Source organism: Melitaea cinxia, chromosome 15, assembly GCF_905220565.1.
Source record: "Melitaea cinxia chromosome 15, ilMelCinx1.1, whole genome shotgun sequence".
Lineage (NCBI taxonomy): Eukaryota > Metazoa > Arthropoda > Insecta > Lepidoptera > Nymphalidae > Melitaea > Melitaea cinxia.
The window spans coordinates 9575630-9598982 of record NC_059408.1 but is presented as its reverse complement, the minus strand read 5'-3'; the positions used below and the strand labels follow the sequence as shown (position 1 = coordinate 9598982).

General features: G+C 32.9%; 1 protein-coding gene across 1 annotated transcript in view; it reads left to right on the top strand.

The window, feature by feature from the left end:
- Positions 1 to 9685, top strand: part of LOC123660469 (msx2-interacting protein-like) — a 28468-nt gene extending 18783 nt beyond the window's left edge. Inside the window, exon 2 of the mRNA XM_045595542.1 lies at positions 8135 to 9685. Within this exon, the coding sequence (XP_045451498.1) occupies positions 8135 to 8453 (319 nt within the window). The 3' untranslated portion in view covers positions 8454 to 9685. The remainder of the gene's footprint in view (positions 1 to 8134) is intronic.
- The last annotated feature ends 13668 nt before the right edge of the window (positions 9686 to 23353 follow it).

The following is a 23353-nucleotide window of genomic DNA, read 5'->3' as shown; positions in this document are numbered from 1 at the left end:
AAAGCAACTTGTTGCCTGCTCCCTCCAAAATGAAATGACTGGACTTCGTCAGCGTACTTAAGGGCATAATTTTCAGAAAAGTCTACGTGTATAAGTGCCTCTGATATCGTTAAGTTTAGTTTTAGGTTCTTCATGGTAGTATATTGTGCTTCAATGTTATTAACATGTGATAAAAAGGGATTAATCAATGTTTCTAATTCTCGTATTGCTATTAATGGTTGTGTAGTTATCGGGTCCTTCACTGTAAATACTTGTTTCTTCTTTATCCCTTTTTACCCGACTGCCAAGGAAGGGTTATGTTTTTCGCGCGTATCTTGTATGTATGTATGTTTGTATGTAATATTCTTTACTACCTCATATTTCCAGAACCACTGAACGGATTTACATAATTGAGGTATCGTTAGGTTCGTCTTAGCTGCCCAAGTGTTCTTAGATAGGTGACATTAAAAAAACAAACAAACATGGCGGCTGCGCGAAGCCATTGTAGTTAATGAAAAAAACAAATTTTTTCTCGAATACTACAATATGGGTATCAAATTGAAGGGCACAATACAAGAATTTTAAAAAGGTATATCATGATTATTATTACCGTAATACTAATAAAGAAATACAATATTAAAGTTTAAAAAATGTGGACTTTGCTCTTTCCCACGCCTATGCCATGCCAAACTCGCCTCCTAGGCGACGATCAAATTCGGGGTGTAGCCTTTCTAATAAAATACAATGGTTAAAAGAAACATACAATTAAAATTACAAATAAAAATTAATAAATGTCACACCAACTTACAATTACATTAATAAAATCAATAACAAATACGTAATACCAAATACAAACAAATAATTTTAATAATAATTTCATTATACTAAAACTAATAGTTGTTGACTTAAGCAGTCACCTATTTGCTAAAGGTCAGGCTTACGTTGCTTTGAGCAGAGTGAGATCTTTCTCCGGGCTTGCTATCAGTTCTCTTGACCCTAAAAAATTACTTAATCAACCACATGATGTAAACTGTTTTAATGAATTGAACCGATTACGTAATTTGTCTGACTAAAAAGACATAAATAAAATAATAATTAAAAATAAACAAAAAACCCGCCTGCGTGAAGAACAACTAATAGAAAATCAACTGAAAAAGCTGGAACAAGATAAAAATTCAATATGCACACAAAGTCAGCGAAATAAATAGAAACAATATCAAACATTTTGTGCTGTACATTTATAATATATATATACGGTAGTCCTTCGAAACTTTTATGCAACGTCGTAGATAATATGCAGTCGGAGGCATGAAATTGAAGGATAAGTCAAATCATTCTCTCTTTGTGCATGTCTCCGACTGCATGTTATGTACGACGTTTCATAAAGTTTCGAAGTACTACCGTATTAACGGTCTATTACATTATGTTCAAAATCAATGAGAAATTAAATATATTGCTCTGAATATATACTCAATTTTTTGCATCTTAACCATTAACCTCTACTATGCATCATTAAATTCAACAGAAATGACATTTTCCTCAAAAGAAATCATTCACCTCATTTAGAATTACAGGATGAATGATGTTACGATATATGACAAAACAAAACGAAACATGACGTAACTTGCAAAATTGCGGGAAGAACCTATATAATTACTTTGTTCATTATTTAATATAAAGGGAACTGTGAATTTTCGGCCCAGCGTGAACAGAATTCATACAAAAAAAACAAATATACCAAAAATTTTCATATATTAAATCATGATTATTCGGGATTTTCAGTTGTATCAATATAAACTGATGAAAAGTTTATTTAATAAGTACTTTAATTCATTAATTATATACTAACTAGAAGTTTATTCTCGGTTAGTGATTTGATTACACCACGTTGCCATTCTTAAACAAACAATAATTATTAACGAACAATCGATTTTAAAATATTTTTAAATCAATTATTTGTTAATATCGATTAAAAGTATTGTTAAATCGAATTAATAAGAAAAAAAGTTATCTATAAAAGTGTATTTAGTAAAAAACATTTAACTTTGGTGAAAAATAAACTATTTTAGAAACATATTACAGCCTATACAGTCCACTGCTGGACATAGGCCTCCACAAGTTTACGCCAAAAATAACGTGAACTTATGTGTTTTGCCCATAGTCACCACGCTGGGCAGGCGGGTTGGTGACCGCAGTACTGACTTTGTCGCACCGAAGACGCTGCTGCCCGTCTTCGGCCTGTGTATTTCAAAGCCAGCAGTTGGATGGCTATCCCGCCATCGGTCGGCTTCTTAAGTCCCAAGGTGGTTGTGGAACCTTGTTATCCCTTAGTCGCCTCTTACGACACCCACGGCAAGAGAGGGTGTGGCTAAATTCTTTAGTGCCGTAGCCACACAGCACAGAAATGACATTTAGAAACATTGTTATTGACTAAATAAAAAGCAAGGAATTAATTACCTATATTAAATTCGATTATCGATTTAATCGATTTATTTGTTTATTGAAAATATTATTTATTATAGCAACCCGAAACTTCAGACTTGCCTCATACATTCATTTGACTTCCATATTCATATTAATAGTGATATAACAACCTACTGAAAGGTTTTCCGTCAACCGAGAATTCATCACTACTGCGACGTAAAATACACAGAAGGCACATAAGTAGGAAAATATATTTCGAATTAATTTTATATGTAAACAATATAAGGTCAGGCAGAGAGGACATAAAAAAATATTATTGCAAGTGTATGGTTGGTCGACGGACAGTAGTAGGTTGTTGTGCCCATGTCATGAAAATTATTTGGTTTTTGGGCTGGAAAAGGTTCTAAGATTTTATAAATCTACCTGCCTAGTTTTTAGATAACATTCTGTTAACGTACGAATCCAATTAGTAAAACAAAAATAACAAAAACAATGATTTTTTTATTTCAGAACCTTTGTAATTATCCACAAAAAAATAAAAAATGAAACACCTGGACACAAAACTATATCATTTTTCTAATTTCTACGTGTTAGTACTACTGACTTAATATATAATTATTATTCTCAGTGACTGTCCACTCGGGGCCGAAACCCCCATACAAAGTGGACAGTCCCCTTTTGTTTAATCTATGCAAATTATCGTTTAAATAAAGAAAAATTACTTACCATAAATATATTCACGCGTTTAATGACGAGATTGCTTGACAAACTAATATAAAATCACGTAAAAGCGTAATTTCACTACTGACACGTCAAGACTCGTACAGATCTTGATGTCGACTGAGGGGCAGCACGGGGGAAGCCCTTCGGAATGTATTCAAAACCTTTCATCTAGTTAATTTGTAGAACAAAATTTTATAAACAAAAATCGAGCATGGTAATGATGAAATTCTTCTAACAAAATTTTAAATTGTTAAATAATAATGATAGAGGAAAATTTTTGTTTAAGAAAGGTAATGATTATTCAGTTTAGACTTTATTTATTACTTATAGAATAAAATCAAACGAAATTCGGGCAAACTACTGAGTTTTATTTATTTCATTAACGAACATAGTTAAACATATCGGAGAGGTAAATGATTTTTGGGACAATATTTCAAGTTTTTTTACATTTTAGCATAATTATTTTATTATTTTGTTACTTGCAAGTTATAACTAAATGTAAAAAAGAATTATCTAAAGCCATTTTTACATAATGGAGGTTCTATTTTGAGTCAAAAAGTGGAATCACACTCACAATTTGCTATTTTGAAAATCCACCCATGCACACAAAATTTCGTGAGAATCGGTCAAGCCGTTTCGGAGGAGTTTAACTATGCGTTATTCAAGTGTATGAAAACCATTAAAAATGACCATTTTGACATCATAATTTGTCCATGCGTAATATTTAACAAACTATTCTCTTGTCTCAAGCAATAAGAGCAAAGAGGCAACAAACACTCGCGTGCAACTGAATCGACTCGAGTCGTATATTATAAACAAATCTTACGCTATTAAACGAGCAATTCTTGTGGATATATGTGTATATATATATATATATATATATATATATATATATATATATATATATATATATATATATATATATATATATATATCGAGATTTAGATTATATATATAATCTAAATCTCGGAAACGGCTCCAACGATTTTCATGAAATTTAGTATGCAGGGGATTTCGGGGGAGATAAATAAATGTAGCTAGGATTCATTTTTAGAAAATTTAGTTTTATCCCAGTTTTAAAACAATGAAAAAATATCGTTAGAATACGAAGGTAAATTTTGCAAATGTCAGAAAAGTTGTAATAGCTTAGGTGGGAAATCGGCTGGTCGCGATCGACCGAAAAGACAGTTCAAATCCTCGATCGATTATTATTTTTTCTTTTTTTTTCTAATTGCACTTGTTATTTTTTATTTAAATAACCAGTTCTTATTTTTTTATTATTATGGCGGTAAAATCGAAAAATATTCATATTTTATCATTATTATTTTTTAATTATTTTATTTTTTATATTTATTTATATTTTTTATTATTGAGGGTAAAAAAAATGTTACTAATATTTTATAAATATGTAATTCGTATTTAAACGATTTCTAAAAAACACGATTTACTAAAAATACTGAACCAAGCTCGGTCACCCAGGTACTAAATATTTAAAAACATACACAAACGGTCATCTTCCTAAAGCTAGCAACTGAATGCTTGTGTTATAGGTAATAGCCGACTGGTATGGCTACATATATTTTTTCGATAAACATACATGTAAATAAATATATAAATGAATATATTTATTACACCCAGACTCGTGGTGGGAATCGAACCCACAACCCCTGGAGCAGAAAGCAACACGCCAACAAGCTGCGCCAACGGACTAGTCAATATTGACACAATATTATTTTTATTTATTTATTTAACATTAACACCACCAACAAGACTTACTTACTTTTAAAAGTTTTGCCTTAATTATAGGTGTTACACACATTCGAAAAAGAAAACAGACGCACAATGTACCGAGATAGATATGATTATATACACTGCAGGCCAAAAGTTTAAGACCACCTTAATTAAAGTACGAAAATTAAATTAAACTCCGATAAAATATTAAATGTTTATTAAACTGTTAAATTATCCAATAAAACACTTTTTGACAATCAATATAGTTGAAAAGCGTAAAGAAATATTAAAGAGTCCATGCTAAAAATGGCTATAGTTAGCTAAACTGATTTGTCATCAAAAAATCCTCCTTTACACTCTATGACTTTTTTCACAAGTCTCGGCATACGGGCAATCAATTTGTTAATTGTTTCTTGTGATATATTGCTCCAACTTTAGCACAAAGCATTCCACATTTCTTCTCCCGAGGATGGACCACAATTACGGACGTTCCGATCAAGCTCTTCCCACAAAAGCTCAATGGGATTGAGATCCGGGCTCTGAGGAGGCCAAACCATGTTTTTTAACAGGCCTTGTGCCTCTTTCGCCTCCAAATATCCTCTGCATAATTTTGAGCTATGCTTAGGATCATTGTCCTGTTGGAAAACGAATCCATCTCCAATTAATCTCAACCCCGAAGGAACGGCATTTTATTCTGATTTTTTTTGTACTGTTCCTTTTTCATGATTCCGTCAATTTTTATCAAATCGCCAGTTCCTTGGCTAGAAAAGCAACCCCAGACTATAATTGAGCCACCACCATGCTTCATTGTTGGGACTACACAGTCTGGCATCATCTTTTCTTGGCCACTGCGTCGAACGTAAATTCTTCGTTTTTAACCGAATAGCACAAACTTGGATTCATCGGTCCAAAGAACTTTTTTAAAATCTTCTTCAGTCCAATCTCGATGGGCAAGGGCCCATTGCATCCGTTTTTTTTTTTTTATTTTGTGGACTTAGCAGAGGTTTTCGAACGGCGACGCGACCATACAACTTCGCATCTCTCAGTCGCCGTTTTACTGTAGTCAATGATATAGGTTTAACTCGAGTTTTGTTTACTTCAACGCGGATTTCTGGTGCTGTTAAGCGTCTATTTCGCTTGCTGGTAACAACAATGAAATGATCTTCACTTCACGTGGTAGCTCTCGGCCTTCCCGAGCGTGGACGATCTTGAAAACTGCCTGTCTCCTTGTATCGAGTTATTGTGTTATGAACACAAGTCTTCGATAACTTCAATTGTAAAGCAATCTCACGTTCGGATTTGCCTTCATTATGTAAAACAACGATGGCAGAACGCACTTCACTGCTAATTTCGCGTGTTTTTCCCATTTTTAGACGTCTTCACTGTAGAAACCACAATTTTAGACTAATTGAGATTGTTTGTGAACAAACCCATGTAATCTCAGATAATAATAAGTTGGAAACGTGTTTTTAGAATCTAAACAATCCTAATTATTGTCTAATGAGAAACAATAGCAAAGCAATCATTTATTAGCATATCATAAAAATATTGTTACGACTCTACCATCTGGCTCTAACGCAGCGTTTGTCGGTGTTTGAAAACAATACAAGTTTATTGTCTAATAACTTGAAATTAAATAAAAGAATAATTTATTTAGATATTCTACATTAACAATAGAATATGCAGGTGTACATTTATTTTATTTATCTCAGGGGATTTCGTTACAATTGAGAGATAATTATGTTGTTTAAGTGTGGTCTTAAACTTTTGGCCTGCAGAGTATATTCAAGATAACCAAACATTCTAAGTACTTACCTTTGAATTTAAAGTAACCTTGTAAAAAAAACTTGTCCACCTTTTTGCGGCAGCGGCACTGGTTACAAGTTAACTGGGGTATTATCCTGAAGAAGAGATTCTAATAATTGTGTTTCCTCGCAAACGAAAAAAAGTCGATTTCAATTACATCGACAAGTAATACACCGGAGTTGACGAAAAAAACAGTCATGTAAATACGCGTTATCAATGTTTAGTCAAAAAGGAGTCATCAGATCTCGATCAATTTAAATGGGACCATAAGACAAGCATGAGCTTTCGATTTAAAGAAGAATAATTAAAATCGGTACACCTAGTAAAAAGTTCTGAGGTAACTTACATAAAAAATACAATCGAATTGAGTACCTCCTCAATTTTTGAAGGCGGTCAAAAGAGAAGTAATGTTACCTCTACATTTTTCAAGAAGTGAACTGCTGGAATAAATTTTTAATACGTATATATGTAGATATGTCGTGCTACCATAGGCTTATCAAGTGGAATCTGTGCCTTTGGTGGCTTGGAACAGCAATAGAAAGTAACCTCTCCTTTACGAACATTGCTTTAACCAGAAGGCACCCAAAGCAATGCAAAATGGTAGTTTCCTCTCTGCATCGAATTTAAACTATTACTCTGATGCGGACACTCGGTGGATTTTCATTCTTGGTCATGTTTCTGAAAGCGTAAGCTCCTAAATAGATTTTGATAATAATGTATTTTTTCTCAGTTTCGATTAAAGTTGATTTAATACCGTAGGTTTTAATTATGATTGACGTCGTTGAGCAATTGCTATTAAAAAGGTAAAGAGAAGTTGTGGCACTCGGCATTTATATCTGGAAGGTCTTTGATCGGGTCTGGCATAAACTTGACTAAAGTAGGGCTCAGCAGGACGTATCCTGCTCAAAATCTGGAGCAGTATGTACAATGGGAAAAATAAGATTGTTATCTATTGGTAAAATTTCTGAAGAGTTCGTTGACATAGTTGTACCGTCATGCTGTTACCATAGCAGCCTTCTCTTCAGAATACTAATAATCTCATCACATGGATACCCAGTTTGTATCTTTAGTTTGTTTTATTATGAATTGTGCAATTAAAATAAAATTTCAGAAAGAACCGGCATTGTAATTTGATTTCCCGGTTCTTTTTTGACTTACCAAAGAACCCTAAATCCATTATCTTTCATAAACAACTAAAAGTGCTGTAAAGCGACTCACCGAGTCATCTCCAGAATTACTCAGCGTCGTCAGTGTTATTACACATGTCATTTCTTAGGAGTAATCTCCAAAAGTTATATAACTGTCCTTGTAAAAAATCCCTGTAATAAATTTTACTATAAAAGTGATATTGTAATCATTTGAAAAACATGAATATCTTTTATAATGTTCTATATGGCATTACAAGAAGAAAATTGTTATGTACGAGTATTTGTTTTCCATGTCAAACTGTAACCCTTATTGTCTCTTACAGCTATGGCCGAGTCCAGAATGTTAAGTTACTGGGACGAATGGAGAGCCCAAGTGCGACTACGAACGGGAGTGCTAATAGCGGTGTTTGTGCCACTGTTGCCTTTATGGACATCAAGTCTGCATCGAAAGCTCACAACGTGGAACACGTTTTGGACGAACGAACTCTTACTACTGAGTATTACGAGCCAGCCGCCATACCATCTTCTGCGGGCGCGCCATCTGCCGGATCGTCGCCAGCTGGCTCGGGCTACTCAGGTTCTTCATCCTCCGTGAATTCCACACCCGCTCCAGTCTCCACTTCGCGTTATCACCTCTCGTAAGTATTAATTTCTTTTGCTAAAAATGGCCATCTGTTAGTATCATGTTATATTTTAATCATGTCTGAGCTTATGATGTCAAAATAATTTAAATTTAACTACACAATGTTCTTAAACCGTCTTGAATACCTGTCAGAATTTAAATAATTTTGAATAGGGATTATTACAATTTGGTAAGTTTATAGAAACAGAAAAAACAAAAATCTAGTTGACACAGAAAACACACGCATACATATGACGAAAAATTTATGACAACTGCTCTAATCTCCACAACTGACCGTGTTTATGCTAAAAAGAAATTTTGTGAAGTATAATTTCAATTTTGAGTAACTCAATTTAATTTTGAAACTAAAAGAAGTCGAAGAAAGAATGAAAATTTATATGTTATTCAAAATCATGCCAGAGAGCTCTTTTATTTACTGAGCTTTTTATGGTTATAAGACTCGTAAGTACTTTAGATAAACTACGATAAGGTACCAATAATCTTGTATCGTTATCTCGCGACATATTTTTTTTTTTTATAAGAATAATCAACAAAATTATGTCTGTAAATGTACACTAACTATTCATGCGTAGGTGCAAAGTATCTATTTAATATCATCTACTTATGGACGGCGTTGACAAGTTCTTAAATCTTCAAAAAGAAAACAAAAACTTCAACATTACTTATACTTAATAGGCCATTATTATGTTATATTAGTCAAAAAAACTATTAAACAATTATTTTATGTAATTCATAAAACAATAAAATTTAATGTCCACAAAAAAAAAAAAATATTTTTAGTATATTTTCGTTCTGTTATTATGTAGGAATGTTATAATTTTGGCTAGTGTCATCTCGGTTTTTTTTTAATAAAATTTAGTAAGCCGTTTTAATAACACGAAATTATGTATATGTCTTTTCATTGGCTTAGAATCATGGGTTCGAAATTTGAAATATAAATCAGACAGGGTTTGTTTTAAGTTATATCGATAGGGAATTTGATCCCGGCATTTATCCAATCCCCAGATGCCGGGATTTTAGGATTTTACAAAAAAGAGCTAAAACACGTCTATAGCGTTATTAACTTATCATAATTGCATACTGGTAAATACTAATTATTTTACATAGTATTTTGGACTACAAATAATCACTTAACCTCAGCACTTAATTTCACTTAAGTAAGTCTAGTTACGTTCTTTTTAGTTTTTATATTTAAACATAGAAATATAAAACGTAGATATTATCAGCTATTACAAAAAAAAAAAAAAAAAAAACAAAAATTATTATAATCTATAATATAAAAATGAGTCGCTGAATGTGTTGCTAAGCGCAAAACTCGAGAACGGTTGGACCGATTTCGCTAATTCTTTTTTTAAAATATTCCTTGAAGTACGAGGATGGTTCTTACGGAGAGAAAAATTCTAAAAAAAAAAAAAATTAAATTTCCTGAAAAAGTCTAAAAACAACACTTTTCTATACTCCCATACAAAAGATTTGTGATAATACTTAAAGGTCAATTTGAACTTTAATATAATACAATAAAGTTTGTGTTAGGCGATACGAAGTTCGCCGGGTCAGCTAGTGAACTAATAAATACTATCAGGGTATCAATTTTTTTATATTGCAAAAAAAAAGAACGTAAAAATAACAATGATTCCAATGTCTGATCACCTAACCGGCTTCTTTATTTTACGTCTCGTTTAGAAATTAAAAACGAAAAAGGCGCGCGTTTGGTTTTCCTATGTACGGGTATTAACATATAATTCCGATAGGTTAAAAAGTTATTTATAGAAAATTGTTGTATTTCGAAACTTATGGAACTTTACAACTGTAATCCTACGATTTGAATACCGAAATATGAACCGTGATTCCGGGATCCCGAAAACTGGCTGTCGAATTCCCTATAGAAACGATAAATTAACTGTATTGACTGATTTGTAACATAAAATTCGTTATGAAACTTAGAAGAACATTTTTACACTATTCAAACCTACAAAACAGTTTAATTACATATAAACTAATATTTTATTTTTGAATATTTTAATTATGAGAGATTATAACAACAAACATTTAGTGATATTAGCAGATGGCACATTATTCTGCTGCGACGTTCCTTTTGACGGTTTTTGTCGCTCAATGTATTTGTGGCATTGATGTAAACTACTTATTAATCTGAATATGTTATAATATACGGAGAAAACTCGCTTTAGCTTGCAATTTTGTGGAATTATGTTAAAGGTTTTATTAATAATATAGTGTAAGCATGTCCGTCATTAGTCTACGCACAAAATATGGATGCCGCCGCCGCCGCCAAACCAGTGTATCTGCGACCTACTCGTAACGGATTGCAGTGTTTTGTTTGGATTGCAGTGGGGGAAAAACCCAAATCAGTGAAATAGTGCAGTGACAACTATTTGTGTTGGTGCGTGTGTTAAATGCGTGCTATGAGAAGTGAAGTGTATTCGGATTGCTTCCACGTTATTGAGAAGACCACTTCGGGTCACTGTGGCTGGCGGCGGTACCAACTTCGTTTTATGTATGCACCTTGTTATTAACGCTCTGTTATCGGTCTGTGTTTCCCATCTGATTAACACATTTAACAACATGTCTGACTAAATGCTTGACTTGGTTACTTCTTGTGTTGAAGAAATTTATTCATCATCTCTCTACGTGAACCTTTCTTTTTTGAAATCCATTAAAATGGAAGAACATACAATTTAAGAACATTGCATTTTGACTAAAATTTGTTGTAAAATGTTACAAACAACAGCATTCAATACCTTTGTAACAAAAACTTTTTAAATCAATTGTTTAGGTCTATTACTTTTTTTGTTGAATATTTACTTGGAAATCGGTTTAACTGCTTGTTATGTCTTTTCAAACGACCATTTCTAAAAGTTTCTAGTTGTGTGCTCTACGGCATATTTTATTACGAAACCTTAGATGACAAATATATATGGACTCTTATTCTCTATATTGCTGCTTGAATGGGAAATTATAGAAAACTCAACTTATTGTTACGTAATATTACAATGAACTACAATACCATAAAATATTATATCTATATCATTACACAGATCCAATGGTTCCCCGGGGGTTAGGATATTATAGGGTCATTTCGCCTGTTCGCGTCCACTTAGTGCAGTTGGCAAGTTTGAAGAAGAAGATAAAAATGTCCCAGCATTAATGTGTATGAAAAATTTATTTACTGTGTTCATTATATAGTCTACTTAAAGATTAATTTTCAGTTTTGTTCGAAACATCTTGTTATTTTTTTTTTAAAGACAAACTTTAGAATTAGGTCATTTACCCAGTTTGCGTCCACCCACTGGACCACTTCGCGTCCACTAGCTTAGAAAAGGAACAAAGAGGTGATATTTTTATGATAATGTAAAGATAAATTGGATTTTAATAATTTATTTATTGAAGAAGTATAGTTATTTAAAAATCAAGATATTAACATTAATAAATCACTATAAAGAAAATAAAACACCTATTTATTCTTCTAAACATTGATAGAACTCAAATTTAAAAACAAATTAGGAACCTATGTAGTAAGTAAATAGTAATTCCACCTTTAAAATTCAACAATAATCTGTTCTGTGAATTTTAAAGGAATGTAAGTAAGCTAAAGATCAGCCTGCAATCACAATCACAGCAGCCTTTCGCAGTCCACTACTGGACATAGGCCTCCACAAGTTCACTCCCTTGTTTTGCCCATAGTCACCACGCTGGGCAGGCGGGTTGGTGACCGCAGGGCTGGCTTTATCGCACCGAAGACGCTGCTGCCCGTCTTCGGCCTGTGTATTTCAAAGCCAGCAGTTGGGTGGTTATCCCGCCATCGGTCGGCTTTTTAAGTTCCGAGGTAGTAGTGGAACTGTGTTATCCCTTAGTCGCGTCTTACGACACCCACGGGAAGAGAGTGGGTTATATTCTTTGATGCCGTAAACACACAGCACCACAAAGATCAGCCTGGATTAATAATAATTATGGAAACAAAATGGACACATATCTCCATTCGCATTAAATATTAATAATACCGTTATGTTTTATTTTTCGTTATTTGGTTTTATTTTGATACCAGCTGTGCCCGCGACTTTATCCGCGTGGAATTTAAATAAAAATATTGTTCTGTTCGTAGACTTACAAAATAAATAAATTTCTAAAATAAAAGTAGCATAAGTTACTCCATATTACATTAGCTATCTGCCAGTGAAAGTCCCGTCAAAATCAGTCCAGTTGTTTCAGTGATTATCCGGAGTAAACAGACAGACAGACAGACAAAAATTCTAAAAAATGTTATTTTTTTGGTAGATATACTGTGTATAATCAATATGCATTTAGTAAAAAGCTGTTACTTTAATATTACAAACAGACACTCCAATTTTATTTATTTGTGTAGATAAGCTTGGAACCCTCTTGGTTTGCACCCACTGATTTTGTCCAATATCGGAATAGCATATTTTTTGCATAGGTTTCTTCTTCCGATTTCTTCTTTTGAATTTCATGCAACGCTTCCCTTAAATCTTCTTCTGTGTATCTTCTTTTTTCCTTTTTCTTCCTTATCTGCAGAGAACTCATCTTAAACAGAAAAAAATAAGAAAGAAATTACTTATTTCATTAAAAGTAGAATAGGTATTAAACTTGTAGTTATTAGTTTTATTATTAAACTTATAGAATTAATTTAAGAAATGGACGCGATTTAGTTTTATTGTTAATCCCTTTAGGTATAGTTTGCGTCCATTGCGGACGCAAATTGGAAGTTTTATAAATTCGGTGTAGTAGTTCGCGTCCACCTTATTTTAACTGTTGACTATTAAAAAAAATAAGCAAATTCATAATTATTATAATTCCTTATATCATTACCAACGCGTAGAAACAGCTATGTATCCAAAATAAACATAAAACAATAAAAGACTTCAAATGAACTGCTGCCCACTATTTTCTTCTCATTATTCCGTACCTTCGCGCTCTCTTGTTGAACAGCCCTCACTATTTTTTTACCCGGGATTGCGCGGACGCACGGAACTTTTGTCTATGCGTGCGTGCCTCTTATACATTGAGGTATTGCCGGTAATGACTTTTCGACTTATTGGTGTCTTAGTATACTTAATTTCGACAGTTTTCAAAGTGAGATAATGTAAAGTGTAACAATTTTTTTTATTAATCATCAAGCTGCTTACGTAAAAAATTATAAAAAGAAGTTATTAGTATTTAAAATTACTGCACGTCAAAGGCGGGTACAGATCTGCGAAATGTAGCATGCAATGAGAAGAACATTTCATAAGTGTGGACGCAGGGCGCGCACGAATCTGTCTCCGGCATGCGCCCGGAGAACATAACAGCCTGTTGAGAACACATAGCTGTGTTTTCTTCCATAGTTCGCGCGCATTCCGCAGTAGACACACTCACACACACAACCCGTCCACATTGGCGCTCCATGTGTTCTGCGCGCCCGGCGCGCTCCTTTATGTTCGGCAAAAAAAAACCGACAAAATAATGATTGGTCGCGACGCGCATGAGTTGAAATGCTCTTAATATCTACAATTTTATATTTGTGTTACCCCACATTAGGAATTCTAAAATTTTTTTGAATATCATATCAAAAATTAACCGCTCCAGCGGGGTTCAAAACCGCGTCTCCGACTGACCGTGTCGGCACTCTAGCCAATTAAGCTATGGAACGATATACCCGCTGGATCGAAATTTTTGATGAACTTTTTTCTAATACTTACGATTTTTAAACTCGTAATATCTTTCGAATGGAATGTCCGAATTAAATAATTCAAAAGTTATATAAAGGTATTGAAGCAGTCAGAATATGAAGAAATTTATTTTGATAAGGATTAATGCCAAGATACAAATAAAAGGGCATTTTCTAACATTTTCTAGAATTTCAATAAAATTAAAAAATAAAAGAACACTTAGCCATAACTATAATAGTTAGAAATAATTAATGCTGTCGTGACATTTTTTGTAAATAATGATATCTTCTAAAAACTTGTAGTACATTATTTTATAGTTTTCGCAGCGCACGCGATGTAACGAATAATTTCGGTAATTTTTTTACACCTTGGGTTACATTGTTGAAAATTTAGTAAGGATCCCTAATTTTTTTTTAAATGTTATATAGTCTATGTCACCCGCGGATAGTGTAGCTTCCTAACAATAAAATAATTTTTCAAATCGGTTTAGTCACTTCGGAACCTATTCAATCTAAAAAAACAAACAATCAAATCTTTCCTCTTTATAATATTAGTATAGAAGACTACGTTCAGTATCTTAATGACACGTCGTCCACGTGGAATTTAACAAAAAAGTTAATATTAAGTTCGTAGAGTTATTTCTAAAATACTTAAATAAATTTGTAATAAAAGAAACCTCGATTACTTCTTACTATATAAGCTATCTGCCAGTGAAAGTCCCGTCAAAATCAGCTCGGACGATTCAGAGATTAGTCGGAACAAACAGACAGACAAAAATTGTAAAAAGATGTTATTTTAGTATATGTAATGTTTAAACATCCATATACACCTTTAGTTAAAAGCAGTTGTTTTAATATAACAAACAGACACTAAAATTTTATTTATTTGTATCGATATTTACCTACTTTATTTAGTAACAATTTTGAAATTGGTTAATTTAATACACATTAAGGGCCGGTTTCACCTGTTGTTGATAAAATTTATCCAGCACAAGCTACGAATTGACTTTAACAGCAGAAAGTAAAATGGGTTATGATCTATGCTCTAATGAGGCAAGGCCTCTTTCACCTCAGTTAAAAAAAAGCTACAATTATTAGACTCACAGGTAGGAAATAGAAATATCCCATAATTGAAGTGAAACAAGTCCTGAGTGCAAAGGAAAAAGGATAAAAGTATTATCAACTCTTTTTAACCGACTTCTGAAAAGAAGGTTCTCAATTTCACTAGACTAGCCCGTTGGCGCAGTTTGTAGTGACCCTGCTTTCTGCTCCGAGGGTTGTGGGTTCGATTCCCACCCCGAGTCTGGGTGTAATATAAATATTTATTTATATATTTATATATGTATTATTTATAAGTATGTTTATCGAAAAAAAAAAAATATGTAGCTATATACCAGTCGGCTGTTACCTTATAACACAAGCATTAAGTTGCTTACTTTAGGAACAGACGACCGTGTGTGTATTGTGTAAAAAAAAAAAAAAAAAAAATTGACTGTAATTTTAACGAGTGTTATCTCATAACTTTACTGTGTCTACCCATTTGAATGATTCTTTATGAATTAAAAACTGGTGCTTGTCACGTGGTCCCATCTAAATTTGAAATCTGATGACTATGAGGCTTCTTTCTCCATATAGGAAAGGATATAAAATGATATTATCAAATATTAAAATATGAATATTAGGATTATATAGTAATGACCATTAAATCTTTAAAAATTTTAATATTAGTAATAATAAATAAAACTCCTTGACTTATATAAAGATAAGTGGATTTGTCTTATAATATTATATTAAATTTGATACAGTAGTTAGTTAGGTAGTTTTATTTATATTAATTAATATTTTAACTTGTTAAAACCGAGAATGAAAGATTTAATAAAAACACTATACGAAGTAGGTAAAACAAATGTTTTATTGTTTAAACGTAAAATGATAATAATCAAATTTGTTTAATTTAAAAAAATTGTATCCCATGTTGCAATTGAAGTTATGTTTATCAGTCCATAAACTTTAAAATCAGTTAAGTACCTAATTTTTGTCAGTAGAAATGACTTCAAATGTATCATACTGTAACACTGTTAGGTGTCGCAGGGGAGTTTTTGTGTTGTTTGTGATTTTCTTTAAAAGAAGTCCTAAGCTTTGCCTTCATGGCCATTATTTATTTAAAAAAAAAGAAAATTTCTTATACTTATTTTTTATTGAAATTAATTATGTCTGGCAACAAAATTTCTTCTTGCGTTCTGTCGCACGCGCAGTGTTTGGGTCTGTCAAACGTCAAGGATTGGTCGTAGTGTCATCCATCATTTTATTTTCGGTAATCAACTCGAGATGTGATCACCTAAACTTATTTTTTTGTTCGTTGAGTAAGTTTGTTTTATTTAAATAATTATTCAAATTCTTTAAACAATAATCGTTTATACTTATTGCTTTCTTTCTTTTGTTTCTAGGCGTGAGACCATATTTCTTAAATTTTAATATTAATAATGGCGTCTCCATAAATGTGACTGCCATCTTTATGTAAAAATGCAATCGTCTTATCTGGTGAGATTTGAATCTGTTTTATCGGTTGATGTTTTTCTATTGGTTAAATAATTCTTTCCTAATGTTGTTTATTTTTTATTCCGCAGCTTATTAAAAATTATTTAAATGTTCCATATTGATAACAAGATTACCCTCATTTGAACCCACATGCCTATGCTGTGGGTTTTTATATTTTTTAGGGGTTTAGTTATTCTTATAATTTTTTAACAATACTGGAAGCATACTTATTTAAAACATCTATTGATTCATGACATCACTCTGTAATACTGCAAAGAATGGGATATCGGTGATGTTCATCATGATCCAAGAGATCCAATTATTGTGACGCTGGCAAACAGATGGACTCTCATCAACTATCGCATATCACTACAGGTGATATCCAGAACATATCCAGTATTGTGCTATTTATTTTCAGTTATATAGAAATTTAAAGGCATTGAATTGTCTATAATATATATAGTAATTTTAAAAATAGCAAGTAGTGTATAAATTTGGTATTCTAAATTATTATTGAATCTGGTAAATGTTTCTTTTTAGTTAAATTTAGTATATTAAGTATCTGTTTGGAAAAACAATTTATTGTAGAACCACCCTCTTTTTCTTTTTTTTTGTAGCTTAATTACATTTCACCTTCAGTTATAATTAGTAAATCTGTGTTATGTATTTTTATTCTAAATGCATCATTCGTTTGTCGAAGTAATATCTTGGCGCCTTATTTAAAATAAATTTTAGATATTTATTGCGATCCAGGGTTTACAAGACCTCAGACCTCAGTCCTTGTGATACTAAATTTGAAATTGACATGTATGTCTCACAGCTAGTCCGGTCAATTTTTTAATGATGATTTAACAGGAAGCGCAACAACGCCTAACCGTGAGTCGTTATAATACGTATCTTCGTTGTTATTATATAAATAGAATTCTTCAGTATGTATAAATTAGGCAAGACAGTGCAATATATATGTCATTAATTAAAACACGTCTATCACTTAACACTAAACGATACTTTATTTAGGTACTCCTATTCCTACCACGAGGCTTCAAATGACCCATATATATGAAAAGTTATATTTTCTACAATGTATTGCAAAAATATGTTTGTGTATTGCTGCAATTTGTTTTATGTACAAATAATTTTTCTTTTGAGGAGTGAGTTTTCGAAAGGACTTATTCACATTTTGAAAAAAACTTTAATGCAATTCAGTTCTAATACCATATTCTTAATATTTTTCAATTATAGTTTAGTCTACTAGACTAGAAAAAATGGCCTTCCGCGTCAAAAATATTGTCTTATATCCATATCGTTTTGTAGTAAATATCTTTATTAACCCGACGCAAATGACGTGAAAATAATTACGAGGACGATGACGCTGGGTCATATTGACCCGAAGTTCTTCAAGAAATTTAGCAAGTCAGCTTAATTTTAATGACTGTTTATTAAAAAGTGTTCTTTGTAATCACAGAGTAAAATAAAAATAATAACAATAAGTTCTAGAAATTAAAATGTTACTCACTTTTTCATTAACACACAAAATTAACTTTGAAAACATAACATGTTTATATTTTGAATTTTTGGTAAAGTATTCGTAGCAACAATATGATTCAATAGTTTTATGTACTAATAGAGAGATCACATAAGCTTTATAATATAAAAATAAAAACAAATCAGTCTTCTACGTCATCAATCAGGTCAGATTGCAGTATGGATTCAAACCACCTGGGCAAATGTAAATGTGTCATGCATGATAATTGTGAGGCGCTTTGTTATCCTTTAGGACAGACGTACTTGACATCTATTGCGAGTTCCTGGAACTTTTTGGGGACGCTCTTCACCAGGGTCACCAAGTGAAATCCTATTGAGTTTGTAAATGCTCGTGAATTAGAGCAAGGCCCAGCTTATTTAAAAAAAATGTCTTACTGCGTGTATCATTCCTTTTGGCCCAATGTATTCCCTTTATGCCAGATATATTTAACATTGTCTAGAAAATCGTCAGTGGCTATCGTTTTGAATTTTCGCTCACGTTGTATCTTGAGCTCATTAGCTGGAAAGTACATTCGATCTTGCTAGTGTTTTTTGCCGCATAATTCCATCCTTTCCTTGGTTATCAAGATCGACTTTGTACGCAAGATACTTATTATCTGAATCTGACCCCTTATTACTAGCTTCTTATTCACTTTCATTACTGCGTTTAGATAAATGGTCATTAATATCCACGTCTGAAGCACCTTGGAAGTCTTCATTGTTGTTATCAGACTTTTCTAACAACACCTCAATTCCAGCTGGGTCATTTGTCAATGTCATTTTCACAAAAAAATATTTAAAAACAAAGTTAATTAACATTAGACACTAAATAAGCATATAAGCATAAGTCACGAAAATACTACGTCAACGATGACGCTGGGTCATAATGACCGGTTTTCACTTGACACACTTGTATTTCCCAGCGCACGTGACGTTGCACAGAGTTTACCAATGGAGCGGGTAGCAGGGGGCCATATCCCCAGCTATACAAACTTTCGATCTATACAACCAAAGCCAAAATAAAATATATCAGTTTAAAATTGCCTCGGGTCAATATGACCCAGCGTCATTGACGCCGGGTTTATGAAAGCAAGATTAAGTATATTCACTTATTATTGAAAATAACAAATTTATATAAAGTCAAATGTTGATACTAATTTAAACGAACAAAACGATATGTAAGCACTCTAAAGTTGATCCGTTGTTTGTAAACAATTCGTGTGGTCTCTCTGAGAAAATACTCTCAACATAAATGCGTCATTGTTGATATATAATCATTACACCATATTCCTCGCAAAGAAATTAAATGTTCTTCTTGAAATAAAATATTGACTTCACCATTGAAACATTCCTTTTCAAAACTTCTTAATTCTTTAGGTAATTGTTTCTTTCTACAATATTTACGAAACAAAAGGGCTTATATTTTTGATTCAAATATGGAGTTAAATATACATTTTTAACCGACTTCCAAAAAAGGAGGTTCTCAATTCGATTATACTTTTTTTTAATGTTCTTCACACCTTTTGACAGGGTCGACTGAGTTCGATAAAAAATAATAATCGAAAGGTGGTGCGTGTCATTTGGTCCCATTTAAATTTATTTGAGATCTAACTACTACTTTTCTAGTTATATCTAATACAGTCGACTCTCGTTAATTCGAAACTCGGGGGATTCGAAAAATATTACGAATTATCGAGTGTTTGAAATATCAAAGGGTTCGAAATGTTTGAGAGAAAAATAAAACTTCGAATTCATATACATATATATAATATCAATTGTTTGGGATTATTGTAGATATATGCATTTATTTATATTTTGATGACACTGCGGCAGTTAGACAATCACTTTATACTTTTAAATTGTTGATCACTTGCTTTTAACTTGTGTTTTATAATTAAAACTGCAGAACCACTTCAAACACGTCTTTATTATAGAGTATCCATACAGAGAGAGAGAGCGAGAGAGAACATGCAACAGATAATTTAGAATGAAAATACTAAACATCAATTACATAGAAACTTATGAACTGCGATTCTTTAACAATGACAAAAGTTTAGAGGTACATTCGTGTAAATATTGATAATGTGAATTAAGAGGAAAGGGTGGGTACCTAAGAGACTTTTGAAAAAAAAATAGGTATTTGAATAAAATGTTCCGGTATCGCTGTATGCCGCCGCCGTGCCCCGCGCAATCTCTGCTCTGTTTTGTCTATGTGTGTGACTGTCGTTGTGTTAGTGTGCGTGCGTAGTCGCCTGCACCGCCTGTCCGCCTCGTGCCCCTAGTCACTGCCAGCTATTCACCTATTCTGCTATTCTTGACGGTATTTTTTAACCGACTTCCAAAAAAGGAGGAGGTTCTCAATACGACTGTATTTTTTTTTTTTTTTAATGAATGTTACATCAGAACTTTTGACCGGGTAGACCGATTTCGACAAATTTTGTTTTAATGGAAAGGTGGTGTGTGCCAATTGGTCCCATTTAAATTTATTTGAGATCTAACAACTACTTTTCGAGTTATAGGTATCTAATAATGCGTTTTTACTTGACGCTTTTTTCGTCGACCTACGTTGTATTATACCGCATAACTTTCTACTGGATGTACCGATTTTGATAATTCTTTTTTTGTTGGAAAGGGGATATCCCTAATTTAGTATCATGATAAGGAAACCAGGATCTGATGATGGGATCCCAGAGAAATCGAGGGAAACTCTCGAAAATCCGTAATAACTTTTTACTGGGTGTACCGATTTTGATAATTTTTAATTTAATCGAAAGCTGATGTTTATCATGTAGTCACATATAAATTTTATCGAGATCTGATAACTACTTTTTGAGTAATCTTTGATAACGCGTAGTTACTTGACTATTTTTTCGTCGATCTACGTTTTATTACTTGTCGATGTAATTGAAGTCGGTTTTTTTTCGTTTGCCTGCAAACACATAGTTGCATAGCATCATCATGCATAGTTTCATCAGTAGGGATTAAAAATGTCTCGGGTATCATAGTTTTCAAAGTGTTGAATTTACCGTGCCAATCTAAGCAAACTTCCATCATTAACACTTCCACTTTCCCCACAAACTTTTTAAACACAACTCCATTTCCAAATAGAGATTTTTGAAATTTGTAAGCCACCCTTCACTTGCCGCAGTTTTTGATGCTTAGGGTAGCCGCGAACTCTTGCTTTTTCCTTTAACAAGTTTCCGCTAATAAACGCTTTTTGTTGTCTACACTGTCTTAGCCAAATGACCAGCAGGCCTAGCATGCGTACAATGAGATATCTCTTGACGAGAGAGAGAGATAATGTCTACATCGAGTATTTTCTCGATTACCCTAACATGCGCACTACGAGAGACAAAATTCTCTTCCGAAGACTTCGCCTTGTCGAGTAGAGAAACTTGTGCTGCCCTTACAAAAAAAATATACCATTTTTTTATAATGCAACACTGGTATCATTCTAAATTTACACTACGTTTAATTATATTTAATTTTTTATTGAGTACTTTGATTGAGTATTAATTGACACTTGTCAGCATTCATCATCATCATCATTACAGCCTATACAGTCCACTGCTGGACATAGGCCTCCACAAGTTTACGCCAAAAATAACGCGAACTCATGTGTTTTGCCCATAGTCACCACGCTGGGCAGGCGGGTTGGTGACCGCAGTACTGGCTTTGTCGCACCGAAGACGCTGCTGCCCGTCTTCGGCCTGTGTATTTCAAAGCCAGCAGTTGGATGGTTATCCCGCCATCGGTCGGCTTCTTAAGTTCCAAGATGGTTGCGGAACCTTGTTATCCCTTAGTCGCCTCTTACGACAACCACGGGAAGAGAGGGGGTGGCTAAATTCTTTAGTGCCGTAGCCACACAGCATTAGACGTGGGTTATAACAGGTGAAACATGTTACCTGTTATATCTGTTACTGTTATAGAAAAATAACAGATATCAATACCTGTTATAAAATTACAACATGTTATTTAAGTTTATGCGGATAACGAATTTTGTTCTTGTAAATTGTAAACTAAACAATTCCCTTCATCAACCGACTTCCAAAAAAGGAGGAGGTTCTCAATTCGAGTGTATTTGTTTTAAATGTATTACCTCAGAACTTTTCACTGGGTAGACCGATTCCGATGTTTCACTCACTTTTTTGTTGAAAGTCATTTTTATGCCTAAATAGGTAAAAATTGTACACCTAAACCTCAGTCCTAACAAATAATAAGAAAACAAACTAACTATACACTATTTTTAATCGAAATCTAAACTATATATACAATGAATATAAACACTAACTAAATATTACTAACTAACAACACTAACTAACTAACTATTAAACTAATTTAAAAAACAAGAAATACAAGAATCTTAAAATTTCGCCTATCACTTACAAAATTCAAAACACTTTGTAATTCGTTCGATTATGAAATTTTAATAAAGAAGGAATTTTAAAAATTAAACATTATCAACCATAATCACAACTGAATATCATTCTTATTTCTTATGTCGTAAAGTCGTATTGACCAATCGTGCCAAACCGGGATGAGCCAACGTTTGGATTCACAGTATAATTTCAAACGAGTGACACATGTTTTATTTAACAATGTTCTCGGCCTTTTGGCTAAGATAAAAAGTGTATATCTAATTTAAAAAATCTAATATGGAAAATAAAACGGCGTAAGTAAATGAATTTAATTATATATGTAAAACAACATGCTCGTGTTGTGCTTTATATCTTGTCGCACATTAGATAATTGCAATTCTATTACGCATTGTTTTAGAATAAGAAGCAACAGGGCGCAAATACATTTTTTGTGCCATTATATGGCACACTTCACTCGACTTTTCGCGCTTCCCGCTCTTCGTATACCGAAATTATATAATTATAATAGGGAAACGCCATGGTATACAAAAAATAGGCACCCGGTTTTATTTATTTTTTATTTATCGTCTTTCTCGTCGATAATATTGAAAACGAGAAGTTTCTCTTCCTAAAACGTCAAAATTCGACAAAATTACGATGTCATGTTAGCTTCCGGAGAGATAAATACCACAGATCACTAAAATTTAATGATTATCTCTTCTATTGACGTAACGAGAAGAGTATCACGTGCACGCATGTTAGCTACTGTAGACATAAAGAGATAATACGAGAAAAG